Source organism: Anolis sagrei, chromosome 2 (assembly GCF_037176765.1).
Source record: "Anolis sagrei isolate rAnoSag1 chromosome 2, rAnoSag1.mat, whole genome shotgun sequence".
Lineage (NCBI taxonomy): Eukaryota > Metazoa > Chordata > Lepidosauria > Squamata > Dactyloidae > Anolis > Anolis sagrei.
In genome coordinates, this window is record NC_090022.1 from 199,375,034 (window position 1) to 199,402,853 (window position 27,820).

The following is a 27,820-nucleotide window of genomic DNA, read 5'->3' on the forward strand; positions in this document are numbered from 1 at the left end:
CTCGGAACTGCCATTTCCACCTATTCCAGCCCAGACTAGGATTCGGGTAGGGAGGAAGATGGAGCATGAAACAAATCTCCCTGGAGATGCCGAATAAGCTTCCCGGATCGCTAACACTAGTGGTGACACGCGCCAGACAAAGGAGCTGGCATTCTATAAATGAGGCAGCAGGCAGGGATCAGCAATTGGCTGGATTGTCAGGAGAGAGGAGCGCCTGCATTTCGGAGCAGTCTGTGAGAGCAAAGTGCTCAGAGGGTCACAGCCTCACTTCTGCCGCATGCGAACACTTCTGCAGCGTCCACTTGCACCATCTTTGGAGAAAAGGTAGGTCGCAAGCCTTGCTCGATCCTTTTCTTTGAGCAGGTTCATCTTTCTGATAACTTTCCTTCAATGTGTGTGCATACATGTTCAGATTTGAAAAGCATGGTTGATGGCACTGCAGGGAATTTTATGGGCATCTGTTTCCCCAACACTGGGTTGTATGTGCAGGTGAAAAAGAAAATCAAGCTCTTTGGCATTCTGATTTTTGAGACCAAACTCCGACTTGTGTCAAAATGCCACTACTTGACAGGTAGCTAAATTCAGGAATGAAGTCGGACTCCATACCTTTTGCTGTTGCTTTTGACAGTCTGTAAGCACTGCAGTTGGAATCTGACTGTGGTATGATCCATTTTTTTTAATTTTTATTGGTCTGAGTGGCATTTCTTAGATGAATTTTACATGCTGTAAAATAAAATGAAATCTCAACGAGCCAATGCTTAAGCTTTGTAATAGTAAAGAAAACCTTTTTTAAAGCATTTGTTAACATTTAATGTCATGGAGAATTTCTGTGTTGTTATTATTCTTCCATCTCAAAATTAATGGAAAGAAAATTGTATTCATAGGATTTAAAGCATGTCACTATGTGAATACGATTGTCTTTTTCACACTCTACATGCCACTGCATGATTGATTACTATGCCACCTAAAAGCTTCACTCTCTTAAACCAGTTTTATAATTTGAATTTCGTATACACATGTTTTTCACGTCTTTAATAATAATAAAAACCCTCAAATGCACAGAATGTATTCCTTTGAATATTTCCCCAGGTTTTAAAATAATAGTTTTCCTATGTTACTACAAGAGGCATAGTTATAGATTTCTCACTTTGTATACCTGTAATTACTGTAAAGACACCCTCATCTCAGCTGAACACATTATATGAAAACAGCTATTGAGATCAGTGGGTGTATTTTCATATAAAGTATTTCAATGATTTTCATATAAAGTATTTCAATGAATGTTTCCAGATAATATATCTGGAAATAAAGGAAATTTAATTTATTCTTTGAACTACATGACAGTCGCAGTCCTGTATTCCCTTGTATACACTACAAGGTGCATAAACATTTCTGATTCATTTTCAGACAATGAAGTTTTGTTTTATTTTATTTTGTCCATTTTCCTATGTAATATTAAAAAGATAACAATAACAAAACAAGAGTATAGTCATTGGGTGGAAGATCACCAATGAATATTTATTTATTTATTTATTTAAAACATTTATATACTGCCGTCTCACCCCGCAGGGGACTCAGGGCAGAGCACAACATATATACGGTAAACATTCAATGCCTGGACATAAAACCATAAATATATACAAATATTTAAATCACTTATATTCACATTAAAAGTTGCTTATAAACCATCTCTCGACACCATTTTGCCTACTAGAGACTGTAGTCCAGAGAAAGCAGCTGGCAAAGCCACCTTTATGTTTTCTTTGCCAAGACAGTGGTTCCCAACCTGTGGTCCGTTGACCACCAGTGGTCCACAAGATTTAAAATGTGGTCCGCAGCCTCACCGTTACTACACTTGCAACAGTGTAGTACACCGTTACTACACTGTTGCAACGGGATTGATTTTGCAAAACCCTCTTATAGTGCCAAGGCTTATTAAATATGGTTTTCTGTGGGTGAGCAGATGGCGACTACTGGGTGGCATATGTTCTGTATCAGAAACTAGAGCTGATGTGGCCAATCCAATGCAATTTTCTGAATCAGCACCCCAAACAACCAAACCGAATCTAAAGTTGACCAAAAGCTGATTCATAACCCTTTTGGTACTAATGTTGGAGAGTAGTCCCTGGTCAAAGTAGTCCCTGGTCAAGTGGTTCCTGGTCAAAGTGGTCCCTGATCAAAGTGGTCCCTGGCCAATATTGTCCCTGGTCAAAGTGATCCCTAGCCAAGTGGTCCCTGGTCAAAGTGGTCTCTGGTCAAAAAAAGGTTGGGAACCAGTGACCTGAGAGAAGCTTATGAAACTCATAAGGTTACCATAACTTAACAAGAAACTTGAAGTAACATACAGATATAGGTAAGGAATAACCTACAGGCACCAGATCCCATCTGATCTTGGAAGCTAAGCAGAGTCAGTTTGGGTTAGTTCTTGATGGGAAAACAGCTAATGATATCAGATAGGCCAGTGGTTCTCAACCTGGATGTAAATATTTTGCAGGAAGCAACAGCACTGGAGTCCCTAGGCTGAACTGGGACTTGGGCATTTGGGGAGGAATCATTTAAGTCTTCCCATTTGTTTTATTTCTAATGAAAAATTCCCTCCCACAGCTGCTATTTCTCTTGCCAAGAAAACTCGCATTTTCCTAATACAACAAACTAGATAAAGAGCAGCAGCCATTTTTATGGGAGAGTGGCAAGGGGGGGGGGGTGAAGGAGAGAATAAAACTGACCCATGTCACCATCTCTGGATATGCTCTTTCACTGGTGATTTTTCTGCAATAGTTCAGAGGACAGAGGAGCTATTTCTTGAACCTCCATTGCTATATCATATTTGACCCTAAAAAAGGATGAAGCTTAATATAATGTGGACAGACCCTTTGGGAGCAGGAAAATTCAGTGCAACTCCCTGCAATTGAGATTGCATTTTCCAGAGCTTCTATTTCCTTTGGACCATTGTTTGTCTCATCCAAACCAAAGGGTGTGTCATAAAGAACAGGTTGGGTTGTTGTAAGTTTTTTCGGGCTATACGGCCATGTTCTAGAGGCATTCTCTCCTGACATTTCGCCTGCATCTATGGCAAGCATCCTCAGAGGTAGTGAGGAGAGAATGCCTCTAGAACATGGCCATATAGCCCGAAAAAAACTACAACAACCCAGTGATTCCGGCCATGAAAGCCTTCGACAATACAAAGAACAGGTTGTTTCAGGGGACCTGATTTGGGCATTTGGGGACCCCATAGAGACCCTTTTTTCCCATTCCAGAAGATTAAATCCCAAATCCAATCCCTCTTCTTATCTTCACTAGCTTCCTTCTTTCTTTCTTACTTGCACTCCCTCGTTTATCTATATTGTATGCTAATTTTGTCCCCATCCTTTATCTGGAATCGACATCACAATATTTTTTGAAAAACCTACTCGAATCAGCAGATAACTCTTCTTTGGATAAGAGGATTTCGACAGCAGTTCTTCCTTCCAGTCCTTTAAATAACAGCCTCGATAATTGGGGCGCTAATCTTAGGTTGTTTGTTTAATTCCATTTCTAATTGCTATGTAATTCTGACATAAAAGCGGGCTTCATTAGGAGACCTAAGTATTATTTAGGATGCAGCCCCATTAATTTCGGCGGCACTTAATTGCAGCCTAATCACCCTAATCCAAAATTCCACAAGGGTCCTTGCCTGCAACAGTCGGCAGCAAATGAAGGAAGTAATGCCGTTGTCATCACTGGGGTCTTTTTTGCCTCAAGCCCCGAAGCCTCTAGGTTGGGAGCCATGACTTTATATTCAGTCTTACTTAAAAATGTGCACCCAAACACACACATTTTCTCCTTTCAAATTAAAAGGAAAACCAGAGTAGGCCTATGTTGTTCTTTAGAAACATTTCCTGTAAAGCTTATTCTTACTTTTAAAACACATAAAACACATGAGTCTCCTTGTGGAGAGAAAAAGCAGGGTATAAATAAATATAATAAACATAACAAATATAATAATAATAATATCACACAGTCCTCGACGCTTGGGAAGTATTCGACTTGTGATTTTGTGATACAAAATTCAGCATATAGATCTCATTTGCTGTGACATACCGTGTTTTTGTATCAGTATAATAATAATAATTTTTGTGTCAGGAGAGACTTGAAAAACGGCAAGTCTCTTCTGGTGTGAGAAAACTGGCTGTCTGCAAGGACGTTGTCCAGGGGATGGCCGAATGTTTTACCATCCTGTGGGAGGCATCTCTCATGTACCCACACGGGAAGCTGGAGCTGACAGACAGGAGCTCACCTTGCTCCCCGGATTCGAACTGCTGACCTTTCAGTCAGCAGTCCTGCCAGCACAAGGGTTTAACCTATTGTGCTACTGGGGATTCCATAATAATAATAATAATAATAATAATAATAATAATAATAATATGCCCAAATCCCCATCTTCTTCATTGACACTAATAATTATATTGTAACATCATTGGGTTGCATTTGTTTCTTTGGCTTTCCAGGACAAATATTTGATCTCTTTGAAACGATATTACTAATTATATATATTTTTTCTTGCAAATATACACGGTACTTATTATAGATTTGTCATTGGAATACATTATAAGATAAATCTTTTTGGAAGAAGGGAGATGCTTTGGGTCTTCAGTCTGAGAAAAAGTGGAATAATAATAATAATAATAGGAAACAGTATTCCATTTCCTTAATAAGCTCCATTTTGCCAAATTATCGAAACTGGCATTCTAAGCATACATTATGTTGAGCTCCACTGCTCTCTTCTATTTTAACACACCTCTCTGCCTGTTAATTTTTCCATCTGATTGAAACAGTAGTGCTTATGGCACCGAGAAATTGCAAGTAGGTCTTAAACTGTGACAAGGTTCAGAATGAGGTATTTCCCCCATATAAATATATGATAGCATAACCCATAAACATATATTTGAACATGCTTAGGCTGCCTTAATTTCACACTTGGAAAATTACAGCCGGTTTACAAACCCCTGGAATTAGGACCTCTTTCACACAACTGAATAAAATCCCACATTATCTGCTGGAATATATGGCAGTGCCTCGGATAACCCAGTTCAAACAGATATTGTGGAATTTTCTGCCTTGGTATGCTGGGTTTTATGTCTGTGTGGAAGGTCCTGGAGGCAGGGTTTCCAAATCAGAAAGGGTGGTTCTATTTGAGTCCACAAGATATTGTAAGCCGTTTAATTTATCTGTGCCGACTCAAATTAATATTGGATCCATTGTTTGTGAGATCACAGAGCAGGGAATAACAGATTGGAGGCCTATGTTTGATTTCATTGTTTTACGTCGTAAAGTCCGTTCATCCTTTTTGTGTTGCCTGTCAACCTATGGTGAGCATATTAATTTTAGAGGGTTTTCTTAAGCAAGGAAAACTCAGGGTCAGGTTGCCAGTTCCTTCCTCTAAAATGTAGCCTACAGCGTATGGTGTCCATTGTGGTCTTCTATTTAAGTACTAACCAGGACAGACCCTGCTTGGCTTCCAAGATGAGATGGGATTTTTTAAGCGAGATAATAGATTGCAAATTATCAATGTTGAATGATTGGTGATTATAATGCAAAATGAACAGTATAATACATATATATGAAATACATAATATAGGTGTATCCCAGCTATATATCTGGATACCTCCAAGCAAATTTATATGTCATATACTAAGAGTGAATGAGCAGAAATCATTTTCTGCTTGGGTTCAATTCATGTCAGTAGGGTTGGTTTGAGTACCTAGAACAAAAGAAACAAGGCAGAACCCTTACAGGCTGCATAATGCAAAAACTTTGACGAAGAACCTTTGGCTAAGATTGAACCTTGATAACCATTACAATTGTATGCCACCTTGAGTGTACTGATGTTTTTTAGATCTAGATTCAGGGTGTTGGTCTTTCACAAAGTCTAGTGGGGAAACCCATAGCATACATTTGTTGAGTCCCTTCCACACTGAATAAAACCCCTGAATTAGGAAAAATATGGCAATGTGGACTTAGCTAACCCAGTTCAAAGCAGATATTGTGGGATTTTCTGCTTTGATTTTCTGGTTTATATGGCTGTGTGAAAGGCCCCTTGGGCCCCTTCCACACAGCTGAATAAAATCCCACATTATCTGATTTGATATATAGAAGTGTGGACTCAGATAACCCAGTTCAAAGCAGATATTGTGGGTTATTCTGCCTTGATGTTCTGGGTCATATGGTTGTATGGAAGGGCTCTTGGTCAGGGGACCAACCAACCTATTCTCCCCTATAAACCATCAAGGGCTTGAAGATCTTCTGGAGAGACCCTGCTCTCAGTCCCGCCACCTTCGCAGATGTGCTTGGTGAGGACGAGAGACAGGGCCTTCTCTGTGGTGACCCCCCCCCGGCTATGGAACTCTCTCCCAAATGAGGTTAGGTCTACCCCCTTCCTTTTGACCTTCAGGAAGCAAATGAAATCCTGGCTTTGGAATCAAGCATTTGCAGAGTGATGGTTGGTACCGGTAAAGACTAAGAGCTATTGGACCACAATGTGCATATTGAGTTGGATGATGTTTTTAATTTGAGATGGCAAATTGTTTTTATATGTATTTTAACTTATATGCATTTTGAACTTATTGTATTATGTGTGTTGTTTTAAATAGTTAATTATTGTCTAGCATTGAATTTTTGCTGTTAGCTGTTCTGAGTCTCTCCACGGAGGTAGAGAAGATTGGGATATAAAAGTCCTAAATACATAAATAAATAAATAAATAAATAACCTACAACCATGAGGGAACATCCACATCGTGCTTTCAATAAATCTCCAACCCAAGAATTTAATAATATTAAATAAAATAAATAAAACAAAATCTGTTGACAGTTGCAGGACTCTTAAAAATTATTTGCTGCTGTTGTTCTTTGTCCAGGCATCTCACTCAGTCCACACTCAGATAATGTGGGATTTTCTGCCTTGCTATGCTGGGATATAGGGCTGTGTGGAAGGGCCCTCAGATAACCCAGTTCAAAGCATATATTGCAGGATTTTCTCCCCTGATAATCTGGGATATAGGGTTGTGTGGAAGGGGCCTGGGTGGTCAAAACTGAAGCTGGCAGCACAGCTGCCTTGATTCCTTCTTATGAAAACACAAGCAAGCACATTTTAAGGCAGAGATGAGGTAGCTGGCTGGGAACAGATGGGATTACAGATGTTCATTCTGTTATTTTAATTTTCAAAACAAATTGACTGTGCTTCTACATGAAGCTGATGAAGTGTAAAGTCCTACTAGGGAACTCAGAGGTTTGGGAAAGTAAAGATGGCCAGCTTAATGGCTGTGTAAGAGTGTTCTCTGATCATGTTCTGATGAACAATCTAGTAGTCATTGGGACTGGTAGACAGAGACCCCTTCTACACTGCCATTTCATCCAGATTATCAAAGCAGATGATTCACATAACTGCTTTGCACTGGATTATATGAGTTTACACTGCCATATAATCCAGTTCAAAGCAGATAATCTGGATTTTATATGGCAGTGTAGAAGGGGCCATAGCTGCATCCAGGGGCTGTCTGGCAGAAATTGCCCAGCCTAGCAAACAGAAATACTACATATCTCATCAAAAAAGGAATTCCTCTAGCATACATCCCCAAAATATGCTTTCCCCTTTCTTTTATCAAAGATGATGATGATGATTCCTCCTCCTCCTCCTCCTCCTCTTCCTACTACTACTACTACTACTACTACTACTACAATATTGGTAAACAGACATAAGGATCTTGTTTGTTTGTTGAACATATCAGGAACATTTGAGTATCAAAGCTATTGCTAAGGATGGGATGGCAGTGGCCAATTGGGAGAAGTAAACATAGAGGTTGGCTGTATGCTTCACAGTTCAAATAATAAAATATGATCATCCAGAATTTTGAGTGGGTACGGCATAAAACCATTAAGTCAGTGATTCTCAACCTTCGTAATACTGTGACCCCTTAATAAAGTTCCTCATGTTGTGGTGACCCCCAGCCATAATATTATTTTTGTTGCTACTTCATAACTGTAATTTTGCTACTGTTATGAATTATAATGTAAATATCTGATATGAGGATTATTTCCATTCACTGGACCAAATTTGGCACAAATATCCAATATGCTCACATTTGAATACTGGTGGAGTTTGGGGAAAATAGACCTTGATATTTGGGAGTTGTAGTTGCTGGGATTTATAGTTCATCTAAAATCAAAGAGCATTCTGAACCCCACAAACATTAGAATTAGGCCAAATATCCCACATAGAACCCCCATAACCAAAAGAAAATACTGTTTTCCAATGGTCTTTGATGACCCCTCTGACATCTCCTCGTGACCACCCCCCAGGGGTCTCAGCCCTCAGGTTGAGAAACATTGCATTAAGTCCATAGTCTGAAATTACCCAATGCACAATTGCAAATTGATTCTTTCACTTGAAGCTGAAGGATGAAGAAGGGACTTATCACATGATGTCATTCCTGCTGCTCTCCCAGTAGCAGACCACTGAAAGATGTTTATGAAAGGAAGTTATTAATGAATTATTTGCATTTGTAAAATATATCTTTCTGGGTTGTTTCCCTCCGGGAGACCACCAGGAACGGATCATCATGTGAAAAGTCCAAGGATAACATGCTGTTGTTCTGCTGTAATTGCGGTTTGCTTGCCTCGTATAACATATTCCTAAGATTGGAGAAAGGTGGCCTAGGCCCTAGAGGAAGGTTGTCTTCCAGTACTGTCCCCTATGAAGCTTTAAAGTATAAAGTGGGTCTCTTTTTTCATGCTTAAAGAAGGGGGCCTTTAACTCCAACAAAGCCATCAAGTTCTTTACAGGTTGTCCAGCTGATGAAGGCATGATGGAAATACATAATACACATATTGGAAAATATATATTGGATGCAACCATATTAGAAATAGGAGTTAGAAAATATGAAATCACAAAGGGATATGTATGCATGAATATTCTCTTGGAAAGAGATGCTCTTCCTAAAAGCTGCAAATTAGATGCCACAAAGAGGCCAGAAAGAGGCCAGGGTCTATGGAAAGGATGTCTAAGGTTTCTGGTAAATATCAAGAGACCCTTCCATCTCGTAGCAAGCAGGGCTTATTGTAAGATTAATGATGTTTCCTTGTACCAGGAAAGGACTTATCTTAAGATGGATGGAAGTTCTTGCTATCAGTAGCCAGGGACACTCTGGTGCTATGAGGTACAGGATGGTCCACTAATAGCAGCTCTTTAGATAAACGTGCTTAATGGAAGATTACAGGTCAAAGTTAAAAATATGCTATTGAAAACAATGTAAAAGTGGAATTTTGTGACGCACATTGTGACTCTTGTATGATGTATGCATATTATTATAAAGGGTATATAAACCAAGGCAATTCCTTTGTTCATCACCCTGTTTCCTGGAATACCAGCAGGGTTTATATCCGGTTGGCGCCAACCGAGAATAAACTCGGTTTGACTCTCTTTTGTCTCTTTTCCTCAAACCTTCTCCCTGCCATTTCACAGCCAACTCAAGATCGAAGCTTATGTGATGCCGGCATCATGCTGGAGAGCAGGCATGTCCAACCTTCACCTCCTGCTAGATAGTATTTTGCCTCTGGTAAATGAGGCAATCATTCCAACCCACAGTGTTTGGAAAGTGATCCCAGTGTTTCGTTTTATGGGTGTGTTACATTATTGTGTTCATTGTTGTTCATCATATATTTTTTGTAACAAAAAAAATCTCCATATTTCTAATAATGTTTTTTCTGGTGAAATCCTCTTCATCCATTGCCACATATAATGCTATTGCATACAATTATAAACTGGTAAGGTCATGATTCATAATGGCCTTGTGCTGTTCCCTCTGTTTGGATGATAATGTGTACATCACTCACTTAAAAGAGTCTTATGCAATCTCTCTTGATGGCGGTGTCTTACTTCAAAATGCCCTACAGCATTAGGAAATCCACCATTCATTCTCTGGGTCCATTCTCGTTCCACAAAATTCTATCCTGATGAAACTACCATATTAGGGCTCGTATCATCTCTTAACTCTCATAGAAGATTAACAATAGAGGGAAGGCCAATATGCATACATACCTCCTTATTATAGTACAAGTGTACTATACATGTGTGTGTGTGTGTGTGTGTGCATCAATATTTGCAGTTTACTGGCATATCCAGGGGTTGACAAAGACATTTGAAGGGATCTACATCATACAATTATAGCACTCTGACATTACTTTAATGATCTTGGTTCCATCCTGGCATTTGCAGTATGGTGAGGTATGTAGTATTATCAGCTGGGGAGGCAAGGAGCCCCCAGTGGTGCAATGGGTTAAACTCTTGTGCCAGCAGGACTGCTGACCAAAAGGTTGGGGGTTCAAATCTGGGGAGCAAGGTGAGCTCCCATCTGTCAGCTCCAGCTTCCCATGTAGGCACATGAGAGAAGCCTTCCACAGGATGGTAACACATCCAGGCATCCCCTAGGCAACATCCTTGCAGACAGCCAATGCTCTCACACCAGAAGCGACTTGCAGTTTCTCAAGTTGCTCCTTACATGAAAAAAAAAAAGCTGGAGAGGTCTAACCTATTCCCTTAAATGCCACAAGATTTCCCTTAAAAAGAATTACAAGTTGGTCACAGAAATACAAATTCCAAGATTTCACAGATTGAGGGCATGATAAAATAGCTTATGGGACACATGGTAGGCTCTCTTTGGCGCGTATGGGGCCCTATTGTTACAACCCTTTCTCTACATTGTGTTGCCTCATGGCAGTCAACTGTAGCAGAAACTGTGACTCCATGTACGCATATCTGTGATGGGATTCCACATCTAATGTGTAATCTATGATGGCCGATTCGTATAAGTACAATTAAATACTATTGCCATAAAAACAGTTATTGAGCTGTTTATATATCCTCAAGATCTGAGGGCCCTTCCATACAGCCCTATATCCCAGAATATTATGGCAGAAAATTCCACAATGTCTGCTTTGAGCTGGGTTGTCTGAGTCCACACTCAGATAATATGGGATTTTCTGCCTTGATATTCTGGGATACAGGGATGTGCGGAAGGGCCCCTATTTTATTTTATTTGTAATTTTTTTACAACTCTTTGTTCCCACCAGGTGATGCAGAACTTCTTTGCAAGCCTATGAGTATTAATGTTGCTAGAACGGCCATTTACTGTGATATGCCCAGCAGAAATGTAGCTTTGAGCGAGGAACTGTTAGGGAAACTCTCTTTTTAAAACAGGCAGAATAGATTTCACCTACAGTTCCTGCTGCAGCCCCGGCCAGTTGAAAAAGAGAGAATCATAATCAAGCTTTCCTTGCATTGGGCAATCTTACCTTTTATAGGATGTATATATAGCTCCCTCCCCACTCTTTATCATATTGAGAAATGTGGGTTTGGAGGAACACTTGTTTCTGAGTTGTAGTTTTTAAGAGTTGAAGGTAGTAAGATGGAAATATTTCACAATGTGCAGACAGACATCATGTTGCTTTGCACAAAGAGGTTTTATAGGTTTTTTAAAAATGAAATAATGTGAGCAACTCATGTTTTGGCAATGGGCAATAGAAGGTATGTGTGTACACAAAGCAATGCCTTCACCATTTTCAGTTTTTGCAGAAGCGGGGAGAATTTTTGTTCTCTAGATTTTAACTCCTTTGTACTACAAGCCCTGTTGGTTGAGGGTGTAACTGTATTGTATACAGTCGGATCTCTACAACAAAGAGATTCTATCTCTGCAAGCTCATACTGGGCCAGTTTTGTGACACAGGCTATGGAGTCGCAGTGACGCAATAGGTTAAACCCTTGTGCCGCTGAACTGCTGACCTGAAGGTTAGCGGTTCAAATCTGCAAGACGCAGTGAGCTCCCGTCTGTCAGGCCCAGCTTCTCATGTGGGGACATGAGAGAAGCCTCCCACAGGATGGTAACACATTCAGGCATCTCTGGACAACGTCCCTGCAGACAGCCAATTCTCTCACCCCAGAAGCGATTTGCAGTATATTCTCAATTAGCTTCTGATTTAAAAAATGGCACAGGTTTATGTTCTCAGAAAGGCTTTGTCCTGGAGCAATTCTTTCGTACAAAAGCGTAACGTGCAAAAATGTAGCCTAAAACTCCACATTTTCATGTAGTTTGGTGATTTAAAAGAGAGTGGTGTAAAGTGCTAGTATGCCTCACCATCAGATACAGATAAGCAAACATTTTTGAACATGGGATGTAATTCAAGATTTATTGCACCACTGTGAAATATTCACTCAAGTGATTTCTGTTCGGAAGGCAGAATTAGGCAGTGGGAACTTAAATAACACAGATGGCAAACATCCTGATTGTAAGTAGTAAAAATATATTTTAAAAGGAAGCAAATGGACTCCTGTGGCACTTATATGTAAATAAACCCAGCTAGACACAGTGTGTTTTAGGGGAAAACATGCTAAGGGCTGAACTCCATGTTGCATTGCTATGAACGTTGTCCCTCCCACCCCATGAAACTGGAGACATCATCCCTTTCAAAAAGGTTTCCTAGGATATATAGGGTACCACTGTTTACCGATCTTGTACAAATGTCAGGACACAAAGATACACTTTTTAAACATAGCCCTACTCACAAAGCCTGCTATTTGCTTACAGGGCTTCTGTTGACAAAAGGAGAGAGCCGAAGAAAGACAGCTCTGGCTGTCCTTTCATAAATAATGTAGTCATACTGTTTAAAGACACCAGATCCAGTCTGGTCTTGGAAGCCAAGCAGGACCAACCCTGGTTAATACTTGGATGAGAGACTGCCAATGAATACTAGGTGCTGTAGGCTATATTTCAGAGGAAGGAATTGGCAGAACCATCTCTGAGTGTCCCTTGCTTAAGAAAACTTGATGACATTTATCAGGTCACCATAAGATGACAGATGACTTAAAAGCACATACACAGATCCATACTGAAGAAAACTGTTCATGAAAGTCCAGTGACCTTCCATCTAATGAAATATTTCATCTAATTCTGAAACTGATGCTTTCCATATAAGGTTCAGGCTCTTGGTTGCATTTTAAAAGAGCTCTCCAAGGTGCAGAACCACGACAAATTGCTCATTTAAAGTTCGGACTCTGGGCCCTTCCACACAACCCTATATCCCAGAATATCAAGGCAGGACATCCCAGTTCAAAGCAGATATTGTGGGATTTTCTGCCTTGATATTCTGGGATATAGGGATGTGTGGAAGGGTCCTCAAACAGGTATGGGCAAACCCAGGTCCGGGGCCCGGATGCGGCCCCCTGGGCTCTGTTATCTTCCCTCTTCTCTCTCACTATCCTATCCTTCCTTCCTTCTCTCTTCCCTTCCTCCTTCCCTCCCTCTTCCTCCTTCCCTTCCACCCTTTCATCCTTGCTTCATTCCTTCTTTCTTCCCTCATTCCCTCTTTCTCCCTCCTCCTTCCCTTCCATTCTTTCATCCTTCCTTCTCTCTGTCCTCCTTTCTCCTTCTCTTCTACCCTTCCTTCCTTACTTCTTCCCACCCTTCCTCCCTCTTTCTTCCTCCCTCCTTCCCTTCCACCCTTTTGCCCTTCCTTCTTTCCTTCCTTCTCTCCCTCTTTCTACTTCCTTCCTTTTCATCTTTCCTTCCCTCACTCTTCCCCTCCCTCCATTCCCTTCCACCCTTTTCTTCCCTTCTCTTCTTCCTTCCTTTCATTCCTTCTATTCTTTCCTCCCTTTTATTTCTTTCCTCCTTACCTCCCTCTTTCTCCTTTCAGTGGTCCCATCCATCTTTTCTTCCTTCCCTCTCTCCCTTTCTCCTTCCTTCCCTTGTGTCATTCCTTCCTTCTCTCTTTCCTTTATCCTTCCCTTCATTCTATCCATCCTTCTCTTCCTTCCCTTTCATCCTTCCTTCCTTCCCTTTCATCTTTCATTCCTTTTCTCTTTCCTTTTTCCTTCTATCCCTGGGCAGCCAGTCCGCCTAGCAGGTAGTGCTAGCATGTGGCCCCAAGTTAGAAAGGTTGCCCATGCCTGGACTAGAACCTAGAAAAGGTTATTACCTCAATGATATAGAAACCAGCAACTGCTATTGGGTGCATTTTTGTAATTTTTTGTTGTTCCTTTATTTGAGTGCTTTTTTTAGATTGTACACAAAGAGCGCATTAAGAAAAAAAAATATAGAGCTTGGAAAGGTGAATGGCCATACTGACTGAGGGATCCTGGGACTTGTGGCCCCAAAAGGACCTTTTCCAAGCTCTTAATAAATATATGGGATCTTTGTTGAGAAGTCCTGGGAAAATAATCAGAATTACTACTTCCCCAAAGGTACCATATGGCTACCATTTATCTTGGCATACAATGCTTTTCAGTGAATGTTTACATGTCCAGCTGCAAGTTTTGAATGAATAGATGAAACTTTATTTAATAAACATTTTCCATGTTTTTATAATAAAATCAATTAGGAAATTGCATTTATAACCCAGGAACAAAAATTGTGTTACATCGTGTAAGTATTTGGTTCTTCTATTTTTGTCAAAACCACCAGCATTCAGAACTATAAAGAGAACTTATCAGGGTGTGTGAAAAGAGTTATTCTGTAACTTTGATCCAATTCATCCTTTCTCTGGGTTCTTTATCATTTTCTCTTTGTCGTCTTCTTCTTCTCCCTCCAGTTCTGCTGCCAGTCTTCAGAATGACCAGAAAGATCTTCACCAACAGCAGGGAGAGATGGAGGCAGCAGAACGTCAACAGTGCATTTGCTAAGCTTCGAAAGCTTATTCCCACCCACCCACCAGACAAAAAACTCAGCAAAAACGAGACCCTCCGTTTGGCCATGAGGTACATCAACTTCCTTGTCAAGGTCCTTGGAGAGCAAGGCCTGCAGCAGACAGGGATGCCTCCGCGAGGAAGGATACTTGGGCTTTTCCAGCAGAATCCAAGTTTGGAAAGCATGGATGAACTGACTCTCATGGAAGACTCTGAGGTCCCTTCTCCAAGCACAAGCAGCAACATCCCAGAGTGCTGGTCAGAAACATCTTCTCCGTGATGAGCCACCAAATTGGGCCGGTCATCTTGGTGGTAGTCATATGATAGTCCCCCCTTTGTATAAGTCGTGGGTTGTTTGCCTATGTAAAATATTTATTTATTTATTTATTTATTTGCTTTTTTTCTCAAGTGCATTCGGTGTAATGTTCCCCCCTCCCCCAGAGAAGATAGTCATTTTCAGTAATTAGAAGAGAAATATTCCATTTCTGGAAGATAAGTAGCACTCCAAAGCTGCAACTTGCCTCCATATCTTTGATATGTGTCACAGAAAACCGTTGGTGGCAAGAACCCTATTGCCCACTGCTTGCCTTTATCACAAGGATAAAGAAAATGTGGGCCGGATGTATTCTTTCAAAAACTACCCAAAGCGACTACAATTCTCTCCAATTTATTTTTTTTCAAGTATTTTCCCCTGAAAATGCATCCACAAATGTAACAGTTTCACTTGCCTACTTCTCCCAATCCACCCCGCACCAACAATGCTGAAAAAATAAGCCAAATTTGGCCCAAATTGTATTTGGAAATGGCATTGTGTTGCTTCCAAGTTGACCAAATGGTAACTTGTAGACTCCAGTCATACATTTTTTGTGCTGGTCAGACCTTTCATGTAGACCAGTGGTTCTCAACCTGTGGGTCCCCAGATGTTTTGGCTTTCAACTCCTAGAAATCCTAACAGTTGGTAAACTAGCTGGGATTTCTGGGAGTTGTAGGCCAAAATACCTGGGGACCCACAGATTGAGAATCACTGATGTAGACGAATGAATCCATCCCTCCTGTAATATATGACATCTTAAATGATCCTCCCTTTTCTGATAAAGAAGAAACACACTAATTAGATCATCTGTTCTAGAAAGTAGCTATAGGAATTAGGCCCTCACATTCCATCTGTGAGGACCCATGTAATAGAAGAAAGGGCTGTGTACTCCCCCCATTAGTAACCAGTCATGTATTAACTGGACCATGGGAGAGGGGAACCACAGTATGTGGGTGAGATGAGCAACACAAATAAAGAACCCTTAAGGAGCACTGGTAAGTTTGTGTTCTGGATGCAAACATCAGTCTAGAGTAGAGCTACAATAGCATTCAGTGGACAGCTCCTGGCTTCTATGTCAGGGATCTGGAGAATCCACTCTGGCGTTTAGTCTAACCTTTAAAAGAGCTATTTAGTACAGACTATTGAAATAGGTTTCATGATTTCAACTCCTCCTTTAAAACTCAGAAACCCAACAAAGACCTCACTGATGCAGGACTTTTTTCACACCAAACAATGATGACCATGGAGTTCTGGGGTTTGAAATGTACTGAGGTATTAGAACCTCAGTTTTGGACTTCAACTCCCATAATTCCTAACAGCCTACAATCTGTTAGGAATCATGGGACTTGAACTCCATAACACCCGGAGAGCCAGTTTGCTCATGCCTGCTTTAGTGTGTGCCTCCTTTGAGAAGAATCCATTCCCACCCACAGCATGGCCACAATGGGATATAATGCCCCTAGAGAAGGTTGTTTTCTCAGTTCCTCACAGCATATTTATGTGTGCTCTAAAATATAATTTTGAAACTACTGACCTAAAGCAGTGGTGGGCAATCTGTGTGCAACTTTCATGGTCCACTGTGTTGTCTAGAGTTAGTGGAATTGGTAATCCAGTAATATGGAGGGGCAGATTTATTTTACATTTAAGGCATTAAACATCAGTTGACGTCAGCAAGGGATTGGTTTAGCATTTTGAATCATTTATTTCACTTTTAAAATATGAAGGACTTGATCTTTGACTCCTCAATCAGGAGTTGCAACGTGAAATAGAAAAATACCCCCTCATATTATATTATCAATTTTTAAAGAAATGTGTTTTGTTGACGCTAACTCTGTGGCCTGGATATTTCTAGATGTGTTAATGATTCAGTATACCCCCCCCCCCTTTCTTTCACTGGCTCCTATAACTCCTAGATTATTATTACCTGTGTTGTTGACATTTGTTGTATACCTCATGTAATTTTAAAAGCTCTTTGCACCTTGCAAAGTGATGTAGAGAATACTGACGATAAATGTGGTTGTAGTCAAGCATTTTTGTTTCACCTATGTATATGTATATGTATATTTGCTCAGCTTTGGGGGACAATTTGTAGATTAAAGGTTAAAAGCTTATTGGGATGAAAAACCTGAATGGCATCATAACAACATCATGTATATAGCTGAGCCATTTGAAGAAGCTTTCAGCTAGGCTTGTGCATTTCGAGTGAATCGCTATCCATTTCTGATTGCCAGATACCTGAAGCCTTCCATATTCATAGGTCCCCAATTCCCAGCCAGGCCCACTAAATAAAAAGATTCATAGAGGATGTTTATGAAAATAAAGGAAAATAAAAAAAGATTCAACTGTGATGCAGAGTAGGGAGGAGGAGCCAAGATTGGCTTCCTCTTGCTTTCATGTTGGGTGGGTTTTTGTACCGGGAGGGCCCTTATCATTACGAACTCCCGAAGTATCGAAGGAAACAAGGGAAACCAAATCTACGCACAACCCTACTTTCAGCCTCATTTCATTGCACCTACACAGAGAGGTTGGACATTGTGTTAAGGGTTCAATGGGATATCTATAACTTTAATTAACAAAAACAAATCAGATACATCACATACATTTTGCAGGCTTATATGTAGCCCTGCCAAGATCCTAGGAAGTCCTTTGAATTTAGAAATCCCGCAAGACGTTGCATGGGATCCAGCCCATGAACCTTGTTAGATCTTGCTCCAAAGTCCTGGTTTGGTATCACCATCAGAAGGCTCAAGGTCTATTCCGATCATGCATCGAGGGCGCACTTTCTTCAAGATAACAAATAAGTGACAGCATCCAATAATCTTTTGGTCATCTGAATGTTGAGAAATCATTGAGTCCTATCATACACAAGTTTTCTTGAACCTTAGAAGTAAGTCTTGTTGAATTCATTGGAGTTAGATCTTAAAATGTGTACCTAGCGAGTAAAAATTGGACCCTTGGGGAATGAATTGTGCCATGCTTGAAAAAGTCACTGTATTGTGAGAGATGGCACAGTACTTTAGTCATATTTTCATATTATGATTATAAACGTTATATATGAAAATATTCCATGAGATTTCCATATCTTCAGCGAAAATCTACTTGAGATATGAAGAATTTCAAAGTACTTCTAAGCACTTGATAAATCTGCCCTTGGTACAACTTCACTGGTATTTCTTTTTTCAAAAATTAGGTACTAAAGTCCCTACCCACTTTCGTTTTGGGTTTATATGTTCTTTGTTTCTTATGGTTTAAAGCTATTGCAAATACACCAAACTAATAAAAATTGATTCACTTTTCAAATACAATGTTGTTCTAATGAAAAAAATGGGGCAGGTACTATTTACTATTTTTGTGGAGAAAGTAATCCTTCACTTAACAATTTGTGTCAAATGTCTTGCTAAGTTTTACAGGAAAAGGGGAAAATAATTGCAGCTTTCTACTGTTAATGTACAACTTGCATTTTTAACTAGACTACTCTACCAAAGATTTATTTTGTCAGCACTTTTTTATGTTTGTGATTCCTCTCTATAGCTATGAACAAATACCGTGTAACTGATATCTTTTCCTGTATGCAATAGTATTTAATGCCTAATATATTAAGAAATAAATTATTTACAAAGACATGCTATTTCAGTTCTTCTTTTAATAATGCCAAACCTGGGTTGAGATTTGTCATTTTGTGCAATTCAACAAATGTATTCATCTTCTTAACTCTCTTGGTACGAGAAGTAATAAGAACAGGAATTACACAGAAAATGCTGTTTAATTAAAAGTCTACTTTTTTGTGTCAGGAGCCACTTGAGAAACTGCATGTTGCTTCTGGTGTGAGAGAATTGGCTGTCTGCAAGGACGTTGCCCAGGGGATGCCCAGATGTTTGATGTTTTACCAACCTTATAGAAGGCTTCTCTCATGGGGAGCTGCTGAGTATTCATGCCCAGTGTGGAACACATCTCACCACGCTAAAACAGTAGATGTGGCTCTTAATGAGACATGCCACATTATCACAGGGTGTCTGCGCCCTACACCACTGGAGAAATTACACTGCTTAGCCGGTATTGCACCACCTGACATCCACTGGGAAGTAGCAGCCAATAGTAAAAGGACCAAGGCAGAGACATCTCCAGCTCATCCCCTGTTTGGGTATCAGCCAGCATGTCAACGACTTAAATCTAGAAATAGTTTTCTAAGATCTACAGAGACACTCGCTCGAACACCTCAGCAAGTGAGAGTCCAAAAGTGGAAGGCTCAAACCCAGAACCTCAACCAATGGCTGATACCAAATGAGAGACTCCCCCCTGGGCCAACAGAAGACTGGGCGATTTGGAAGGCGCTGAACAGACTGTGCTCTGGCACCACGAGATGCAGAGCCAACCTCAAGAAATGGGGCTACAAAGTGGAATCCACGACATGTGAGTGTGGAGAAGAGCAAACTACAGACCACCTGCTGTAATGCACCCTGAGCCCTGCCACATGAACAATGGAGGATCTCCTTGCAGCAACACCAGAAACACTCCAAGTGGCCAGATACTGGTCAAAGGACAGTTAATCAACTACCAAACTCACAAATTTTGTATTTTGTCTGTTTGTTTGTTCTGTTGTGTTAGAAATGTAATACAATTGACTGGTTGCCCTGACATGACAAATAACTAAAATGGGGAGCCAAAGCTGACAGAGGATGCTCATCATGCTCTCCCCAGATTCAAACCTCTGACAAGTCAATCACCAGTCTTGGTGGCACAAGGGTTTAACCCACTGTGCCATCGGGGGCTCCTAAAAGTCTAGTAAATCAAGCACACAGACATGTATTTCTAGATAGCACTCTCATCCTGAATTTCTTCCTGGAAAAGTAGGATCAAGCTCTGAAACTCAGGGCAAAACTGTAGGAATGTTTGTAGCACACACAATTTACAAATGTACAGAATGTTGGGAATGGGATGTTAATTCAACAGCAGTATCAGCGCTGCACCCCAATTTCTAAGGAGTTGCTTCCACAAGCCAAAAACAAACAAACAAAAAACCAAGAAAAGATAGGACCTATGTAATTTAGCTTTCTTAATCTCAGCCCAATGAAAGACATGTAAAATTGTTCCTCTCTGTTTTACCTCGGGCTATAAATAAGAACATAATTAAAGAAGGCAAATAAACATAATGGTCTCTCAGTAGGCAGCAGCTATTCAAGTCCATTAATATGGCCATATGAGGAAGATGGAGAGAGAGCAAATTTGCATCACCATAGAGGATGTTTATGAAAAATTATTCGGATGATCAATGCTTAAATTTCTGACTTTGTACTCAACTGTATTTCCCAGTAATTCAAATAAATTGTAGGACATAGAAAGGAATCGCTGAGTCTGATGGAGTGTGCCAACGTGTGGTCAAAGCAATCCAACCACACAAACAAAAAACTATATTGGCTTGTGAGCATCCTTTAATATGCAAGAACACAGAAAGGGAGTGGGAATCTCTGAATGAAAATCAAAATCCTGCCCAAACAGCTAAAAGAAAATTCTGCATTCCTGCACTGCATGCCTGGCCTAACCTACATGAAGCTAAAATGCAACTTAATCCCAGTTCTAACTCTTACATTCCCCAGTGTGTATCTATACTGTAGAATAATGCAATTTGACGCCACTGTGATTCCTCGATCCACACACACAGAGGATGAATATCCCTTATCCAAACTGTTTGGTACCAGAAGTATTTGGGAGCTTGAATTTTTTCAGATTTTGGAATACCTGTATTAGCGTCTAGATACATAATGAGATATCTTGGCAATAGGATCCACGTATAAACATGACATTCTTTTACATTTTTTACATTTTCTACACATACCCTGAAGGCAAGTTTATACACAATATTTTTTTCAAAAAATTGTTCATGAAACAAAGTTTGTGTAACTGAACCATCAAAAAGCAAAGGTGTCCCTATCTCAGCCATTTTTTGTGTATTTTGGAAATCAAGATAAAGGATGCTCTCTCGCTCTGTATTTGTTATAATTTTAGAATGGAAGAGGTTAGAATGTAAGTAGCCAATTTCAACCATGTGTACAACTAGTATAAGTAAGCCAATGTCTGATGTTGCTTAAGAAAAATCTGCAAAACCAAAATATCTTTAGACAATTGTAAAAAAAAAAATCACATCCTCAGAAGAAACCAAATGCAAGACTCTCTGAACAAATCTTTCCAACCAAACCCTGTGATAGGATTACGATAAGTCAAAAACGACCTGAAGGCACACAACACCAACAAAAATACAGTTCTACAGACACCTGCTTGCTGTCAACTAGGAAAGCATTCTAGAAGTCAGCTGAAAAATCTGACTTGTTGTGGAAACAAGGATGGTTGACAAAGCTTCAATGGAGACCCCCTTTCCTCGTGGTAACTCTTCCAGGAGTGAATTTTCCTTCCAAGGGGTCGATTTCTCTCACTTCCTGTTGTCTCACCCCCGTTCTTAACTAGGCGTCGTTTGTAAGTCAGATGTTTGTAACCCGGAGACTGCCTGTACTCTTCCACCGATTTCATTTTTGCGAGAAAGGAATTGTCTGCTTTGACCAAGTGAAGATGGGGTAGCCATCTGACATCTGACAAGTGCTTTCATGCTTTAAGCGAAAAAAGGGGAATGAGAGAATGGGCAGCTTAACTGTTGACCTGTGAGGCCAGAGGTCATTTCAGAGTCACGTCGTTCAGTCCAAAAATCCAGAGAGATAAAATGAATCTAAAGCCATCCTTTTTTCATAGCCACGATTGTACTTTTAAAACAGCAGGTGCTAAAAAGGAAACTAAAAGAGAGAAAGGTAAGGAAAAATAAAAGGGACTTACAAGGGACACAAATGCATGTTGATGCACTGGGCACATCCACAGTTTTCTGATGGGGGTCCAACTTTTTCACATTGCTTCATGGCAAGAAACGGCTAGAATTCACATTTTCTGAACTATGAAAGGAAATAATGATTGAAGGGATTAAAGGGATATCTTCCTTTACAATTTAAGATTCACAAAGGTTAGCAATTCAAGGTTTGAGAAAACTGTTTGTGCCTAACATACTATTATATTAGTTGGATTTGTGCCTCACCAGGCAAGTTGATGGAGAGCAACAAGCCTAAGACCACCAAGTAAGTTTCAGGGACATGAACCTGGATTTCCCAAATCTGCCCTAGACCAACATTTTGGCTGCTAAGACCCATTGCCTCCTCTTTTTGCCCATGATTGCAGTGCAGGGAGAGGTCATGGCCTGCGACCTTCACAGTACTGAATATGTATTTTGTCATTGTCATCCATCAGCCTTTTCTACAGTTTATGCCAGAATTAGTGAATAATTGTTCTGCCAGATGTTTTGGACTTCAATTTCTAAAGCCAGAGCTTGCTGAACATTTTATGTTGGTGACACACCTTTTTAGACATGCATAATTTCATGACACAGTAATTCAGTTTACTAGAAAACCAGAAGTTATACCAACCCTTTATGAGAGCTACAGACACATGCATAAATTGTAATGACCAAATGTATGGGGACACAACAGATCTCATAAAACTTTTCCTTTTTATTTTTTCTCATAGACTCAAGAGGTTTCGGTTTCATTCACACGACACGTCTACAAACTGCAGCCAACACATTACCATGATGTGATACTGTTTGGAAAGCTCTGCCCATGTCATAATCAATATGGTCAATCAAAGAAGATTGTGAGTATTGTAGGGTTTGTCTACACTGGCCACCCCCCCTCCAAAAAAACCCCTAGGCTCACCTTCAGCTAGCATTTATCCAGTTACAAAGCCATGCTAAAGCTGAAGAGAGATTCTAAGCACTCAAAGCTTATCCATCCAAAATACTCCTCATGATCTTGACCCACTGAGCATCTTCCTGTGGAATCGGTTTAAGGACAGTGTTCTCTTCCTTGATGGTCGGTGGTTTTGATGAGAAATTTCAAACCAGAGTCTTTGGGGAGGGCTTTCCATTACTCTCCCACTCTATAGAACAGGGGTCCCAAACTAAGGCCCATGGACTAGAAGTGGCCCTCTGAGGTCATTTACCCAGTCCCTGCCCTATCATTAGACCTAGGGTTGTCCTAAGTCTGGAACGATTTGACAGCACATAACAACAACAATCCTAATTAACTTGACCATCTCATCTGCCAAAACAACAACAATCCTAATTAACTTGACTATCTCATCATTATAGTTAAAGTTCCTGTGCCTCAGGCTACTGAGGGTGTCCTAACAAGTTGAAACATTAAACTAACTGACTCAGAGCTCCAAGGCGTTGGCTATGTGAGTCTTAGCTGGCTGAGATGGCTGTTATTGTGTTGTCAGAGAAGGCTTGCTTCCATAAAAAAGGTCTTCACTTGGGAGCGGAAGGCCAATAGCGAGGGGGTCAAATGTACCTCTTTGAGGAAGGACTCCCAGAGCCACGGGGCCATCATTGAAAAGGCCCTCTCTCACTCCCATCAATTGTACTTGTGGTGGTGGTGGGACCGAGAGGAAGGACTCTCCTGATGATCTCAGGGCTCGTGCAGGCTGGTAGGAGGAGATGCGGTCTCTCAAATAGGCTGGGCCTGAACCATAAAGGTTTGAGGACCCCTGCTATAGAAGAATGAAAGAAAAGGGAAGTTAACCTGCAAAATCTTATAATAGTCGTGCAGATCAGCTTTTCAGTACCAGCCAAAACCAGAAAATCTCACAAGTGAATGAAGCAAAATTATTGTAAATCAAATTCCCCACACAAGCCTTTCTTAAAAAGATTTGAACCTGACCTTTTGTGGTACAGGTTGAGAGCATTCCTTATCTGGAATTCTGAAAACTGAAACACTCCATGTTGAAATATGGAATATTTCTTATCCCATGCATTTTGGAAAAGGTTTACTTAAACTGTATATACTTACTCATGTATAAGTCAACCTCACATATAAACTGATGGCAGGTTTGGGGGCCAAAATTAGGGCTGGGGCTCAGCATGAGCTCCACACGTCCAACCTACTCATAAAAAGGGATGGTTTTTTATTTTATAAGAGTTACAGCGCTTACTGGCACCTCAGTGGTGCAGCAGATTAAAGCGCTGAGCTGCTGAACTTTCTGACTGAAAGACTGGCAGTTTGAATCCAGGGAGCGGGGTGAGCTCCTGCTGTTAACTCCAGATCCTGCCAACCTAGCAGTTCGAAAACATGCAAATGTGAACGGATCAACAGGTACCGCCATGGCGGGAAGGAAATGGCGTTCCATGCAGTCATGCTAGCCACATGACTTTGAAGGAGTCTATGGACAACGCCAGCTCTTCAGCTTCAAAATGGAGATGAGCACCACCTCCCAGAATCGGACACGACTAGACTTAAAATCACGCGGAAACCTTTATCTTACAGGGTTTACAGGACTCATAAGTCGACCCTGGTTTATGGGTAAAATGTTACTAAAATTTCTAGATTTATACATAAGTATATATAGCATGCATTTACTTTCAAAAAAGTCAGTCTGTCCTTATGAGCCACTAACTATTCCTCTTCTTCAGATGAGGCCCAAGTCATTTTGGCACCTGAGGCAGAAAAAACAAAACATACAAACATACAAGCAAACAAATAAACAAACAGATAGATAAAACTAAATAATTAGAATTTTCCTGCTCTTCCATGGCATCCTAAAATTTGCTGCCTAAAGCAGGGCAAATTACCCTGAAGGTCTGCCTCCCCCGCTTAATTCTTTCTATTCTATTTTTTGGATTTTAAATTTACAAAAGAAAAGAAAAGGCAAAGAAAGAAAGCTGCATATTTGGAAATGTAATTTAACGCTCTTCCTTCCCGCCCCCCTGCTAGAATTCCAGCAGGATTTGAAAAGCAAAGCCAAAAACACAACCCAAGCCACCAATGGGATTTGGGCATTTCTTATCACTCTCTTGCAGAGGGTCTAAAACTCTTTATCTCGATAGACCAGATTACTTGGCTGATCTCCTCCTCTCCATGCTGAGTAGAAATCAAACGGCCGTTTTACCCGCTGTCAGCAATTTGCACATTCCCTATCCCGATAAATCAATTAATGGGATGCAGGCTGGTTCATTCAGCCCCTCTTTCATTCAGTCGGCCATTCTTCTTCCCTCCCTCCCATGTTTTAATACCATCTAAGAGTCCTTAGTGAGAAGAGGACTTGTCCGCCATGCAGGTGCAAAGCCTTCAGCTCCATGGCCCAACAGCAATAAACCCTTTCTGCCCTCCTCAGGGCGCCCCTTTGTTGGGAAACTTCTTCCTTTTTCTTCCTTCTCCCCCTCCTTCCCACGTCCTTTTCAAATGTACAGCCCCATGCAGTTAATCTGATTATGCTAATTTGTACTTCATGATCCCAAACACTGCGAAGGGAGCTGCGGAGGGTGCCCCACACCTAGGGCTGATGGGGGGTGGGAACATGGGTAGGGTGGTGGCGATGGAGAACAATGCGGATGCGAGTCACAATAAAACATCTCCTGTCTCCTAAGACAAAGCTCCCTCTGGGAAGCCCACGGCGCTCTTGAAAATGGAGAGTGTTGCAAATGGGCTGGTGCGGAATTGGGTAAGAAAGGCACTAATGCACAATCCTGGTGCAAACATTGCATGTTGTTGCAAGCTCCCTTCCTTCCTTAAAAAAATGGGAAAGGGTCTCGTATTTGCCAGGATACATAGTGCTAGGGACTCAACTGTTAGTTTTCTAAGTGCCCACTGGGGAAATGGGCCAACGCACCACGTTTCATTGATTCTCAGATGCCACCCATTGCACTATGTAACAAAATTTGAAAAATGTTCCACTCCTGGTTTGAAAGTGTTAGTTCCTGTTTAATAGTGCAGTATGCATTTTGAAAGTAGTTGTTCTCCTCCAGAAACTTCATTTTTGTGGCTGCCACAAACTATGATGAATTGGTGGAGACTCTACGAGATACTTATTAAAAAACTACAGCAAAATGTGCAACAGGATGTCCTTTTTCTACATTTTTATGGTAGAACCAATTAGGAAATGACATTTATATCCCAGGAACAAAAACTGTGTTACATAGTACATGAATTATTGTGTTACACGATAATTTCAAAATGCTCCTATATGCTGATGACATCTTCTGTACGCATTCAGAAGACCTACAAGCCACTCAGGGGCGGCTCAACCCGTTACGCAAAGTAAGCATTTGCAGTATAGTTGATTTTGCCCAGGGGCGTTCTTGAGGCACTCTTGGGGGAAAATAGACCTTGACATATGCGAGTTGTACTTACTGGGATGTATAGTTCACCTACAATCAAAGAGCATTCTGAACACCAGTGATGGAATTGAACCAAATATGGCACACAAACTCCCACGACGAACAGAAAATATATACCAGTGATTGGTTGGAGGGTGGGGGTGGGGGCACCAAAATACTGTTTGCTTACGTTGAAAATTACCTAGGGCCGCCTCTGAAGCGACTCTAAACACCTTCATAGAAGCATATGTGAAGCTCGGCCTGTCATTGAACATTGAGAAAACCAAAGTGCTCTTCCAGCAGTCACCAGCCAATCCCTTTCCAATGCCAGAAATACAGCTTAATGGTGTAACATTAGAAAATGTTGACCATTTCCGCTACCTTGGCAGCCACCTCTCCCCCAAAGTCAACATTGACACTGAAATACAACACCGCCTGAGCTCTACGAGTGCAGCATTTTTCCGAATGAAGCACAGAGTGTCTGAGGACTGGGACATCCGAAGGGATACCAAGGTGCTTGTTTATAAAGCTATTGTCCTCCCAACCCTGCTATATGCCTGCGAAACTTGGACTATCTACAGATGTCACATGCAACTCCTGGAACGATTCCATCAGTATTACCTCTGAAAAATCCTGCAAATCTCTTGGGAAGACAGGCCGGGTGTAAATCTGCACCATATTCACCAGGTTGGTGCTCAAAAGCAGGAGGACATCTCCCCTTTTTCTTGTTCAAGTGCCCTGTCCTGAAATCTACAGAGCACTGTATTGAAAAATGTGTGTTGAAATATATATTTACCTAACTTGTTGGATTTGGAGGTTTTTATTTAAATAGCACATCTTGTGGAACGGCAATAAACACCTTAAGCTTAGTAGCATCATCAGGAGTTGCCTCTTGTAAGGCCACTCTTTAAGCATCACCAGAGCCTGCTTCTTGTGACATCACAAAGACAAGTCCCTAGGTCTCAGATTTTAAGCCTAAAAAGCAAAGGCTTGGGATAATAATATGATATTATACAGTAATTTTACATTTATACCACATGTAATATTACTAATAATATTTATTTATTTATTTGCTACATTTTTATACTGCCCTTCTCAGCCCGCAGGTGACTCGAGGCGGTTCACAAGGCAACAATTCAATGCCAACAATATCATAAAAACATTTAAAACATTTAAAAGCATTTACATATCAATTAAGACCATGACACATTAATAAAAGCAATTCATTTCGTCTCCAAGATAAAAACATAATCCGATCTCATAGTCTGATTGTTCCATATTCCTATGTCCGTTACATTGCTTTTTCAAACACCTGCTGAGTTTTTTTTTCCAGAAAGTCAAAATGGAGGGAGCTGATCTAATGTCCCTAGGAAGGGCGTTCCATAGCCAAGGGGCCACTACTGAGAAGGCCCTGTCTCTCATCCCCGCCAAACGTATTTGTGATGCAGACGGAGTCGAGAGCAGGGCCTCCCCAGACAATCTTAACATCCTAGATGGTTCATAAGTGGAGATGCGTTCGGACAGGTAAGTTGGGCCAAAACCAAAATAATATTACAATATAATGTTATAGTACAACCTACGGACCGACCGCCAGTACACTGATCTTGGAAGACAA

The 27,820-nt window shown here is 40.7% G+C and overlaps 1 protein-coding gene and 1 long non-coding RNA gene across 2 annotated transcripts; one reads left to right on the forward strand and one right to left on the reverse strand.

Annotated features, from left to right (window-relative positions):
- On the forward strand, positions 1-15,391 carry TAL2 (TAL bHLH transcription factor 2). The gene is made up of 2 exons (XM_060762562.2): positions 1-324; positions 14,617-15,391. The coding sequence occupies exons 1-2, from the start codon at positions 66-68 to the stop codon at positions 14,988-14,990; spliced, it is 633 nt and encodes a 210-aa protein (XP_060618545.1). The 5' UTR covers positions 1-65; the 3' UTR covers positions 14,991-15,391.
- On the reverse strand, positions 14,936-25,862 carry LOC137096123 (uncharacterized). The gene is made up of 5 exons (XR_010909298.1): positions 25,123-25,862; positions 24,470-24,546; positions 23,405-23,603; positions 21,843-21,955; positions 14,936-15,069 (listed from the first exon to the last, which is right to left on the reverse strand). It is a non-coding gene; the product is annotated as an uncharacterized lncRNA (long non-coding RNA).
- Between the last annotated feature and the right edge of the window lie 1,958 nt (positions 25,863-27,820).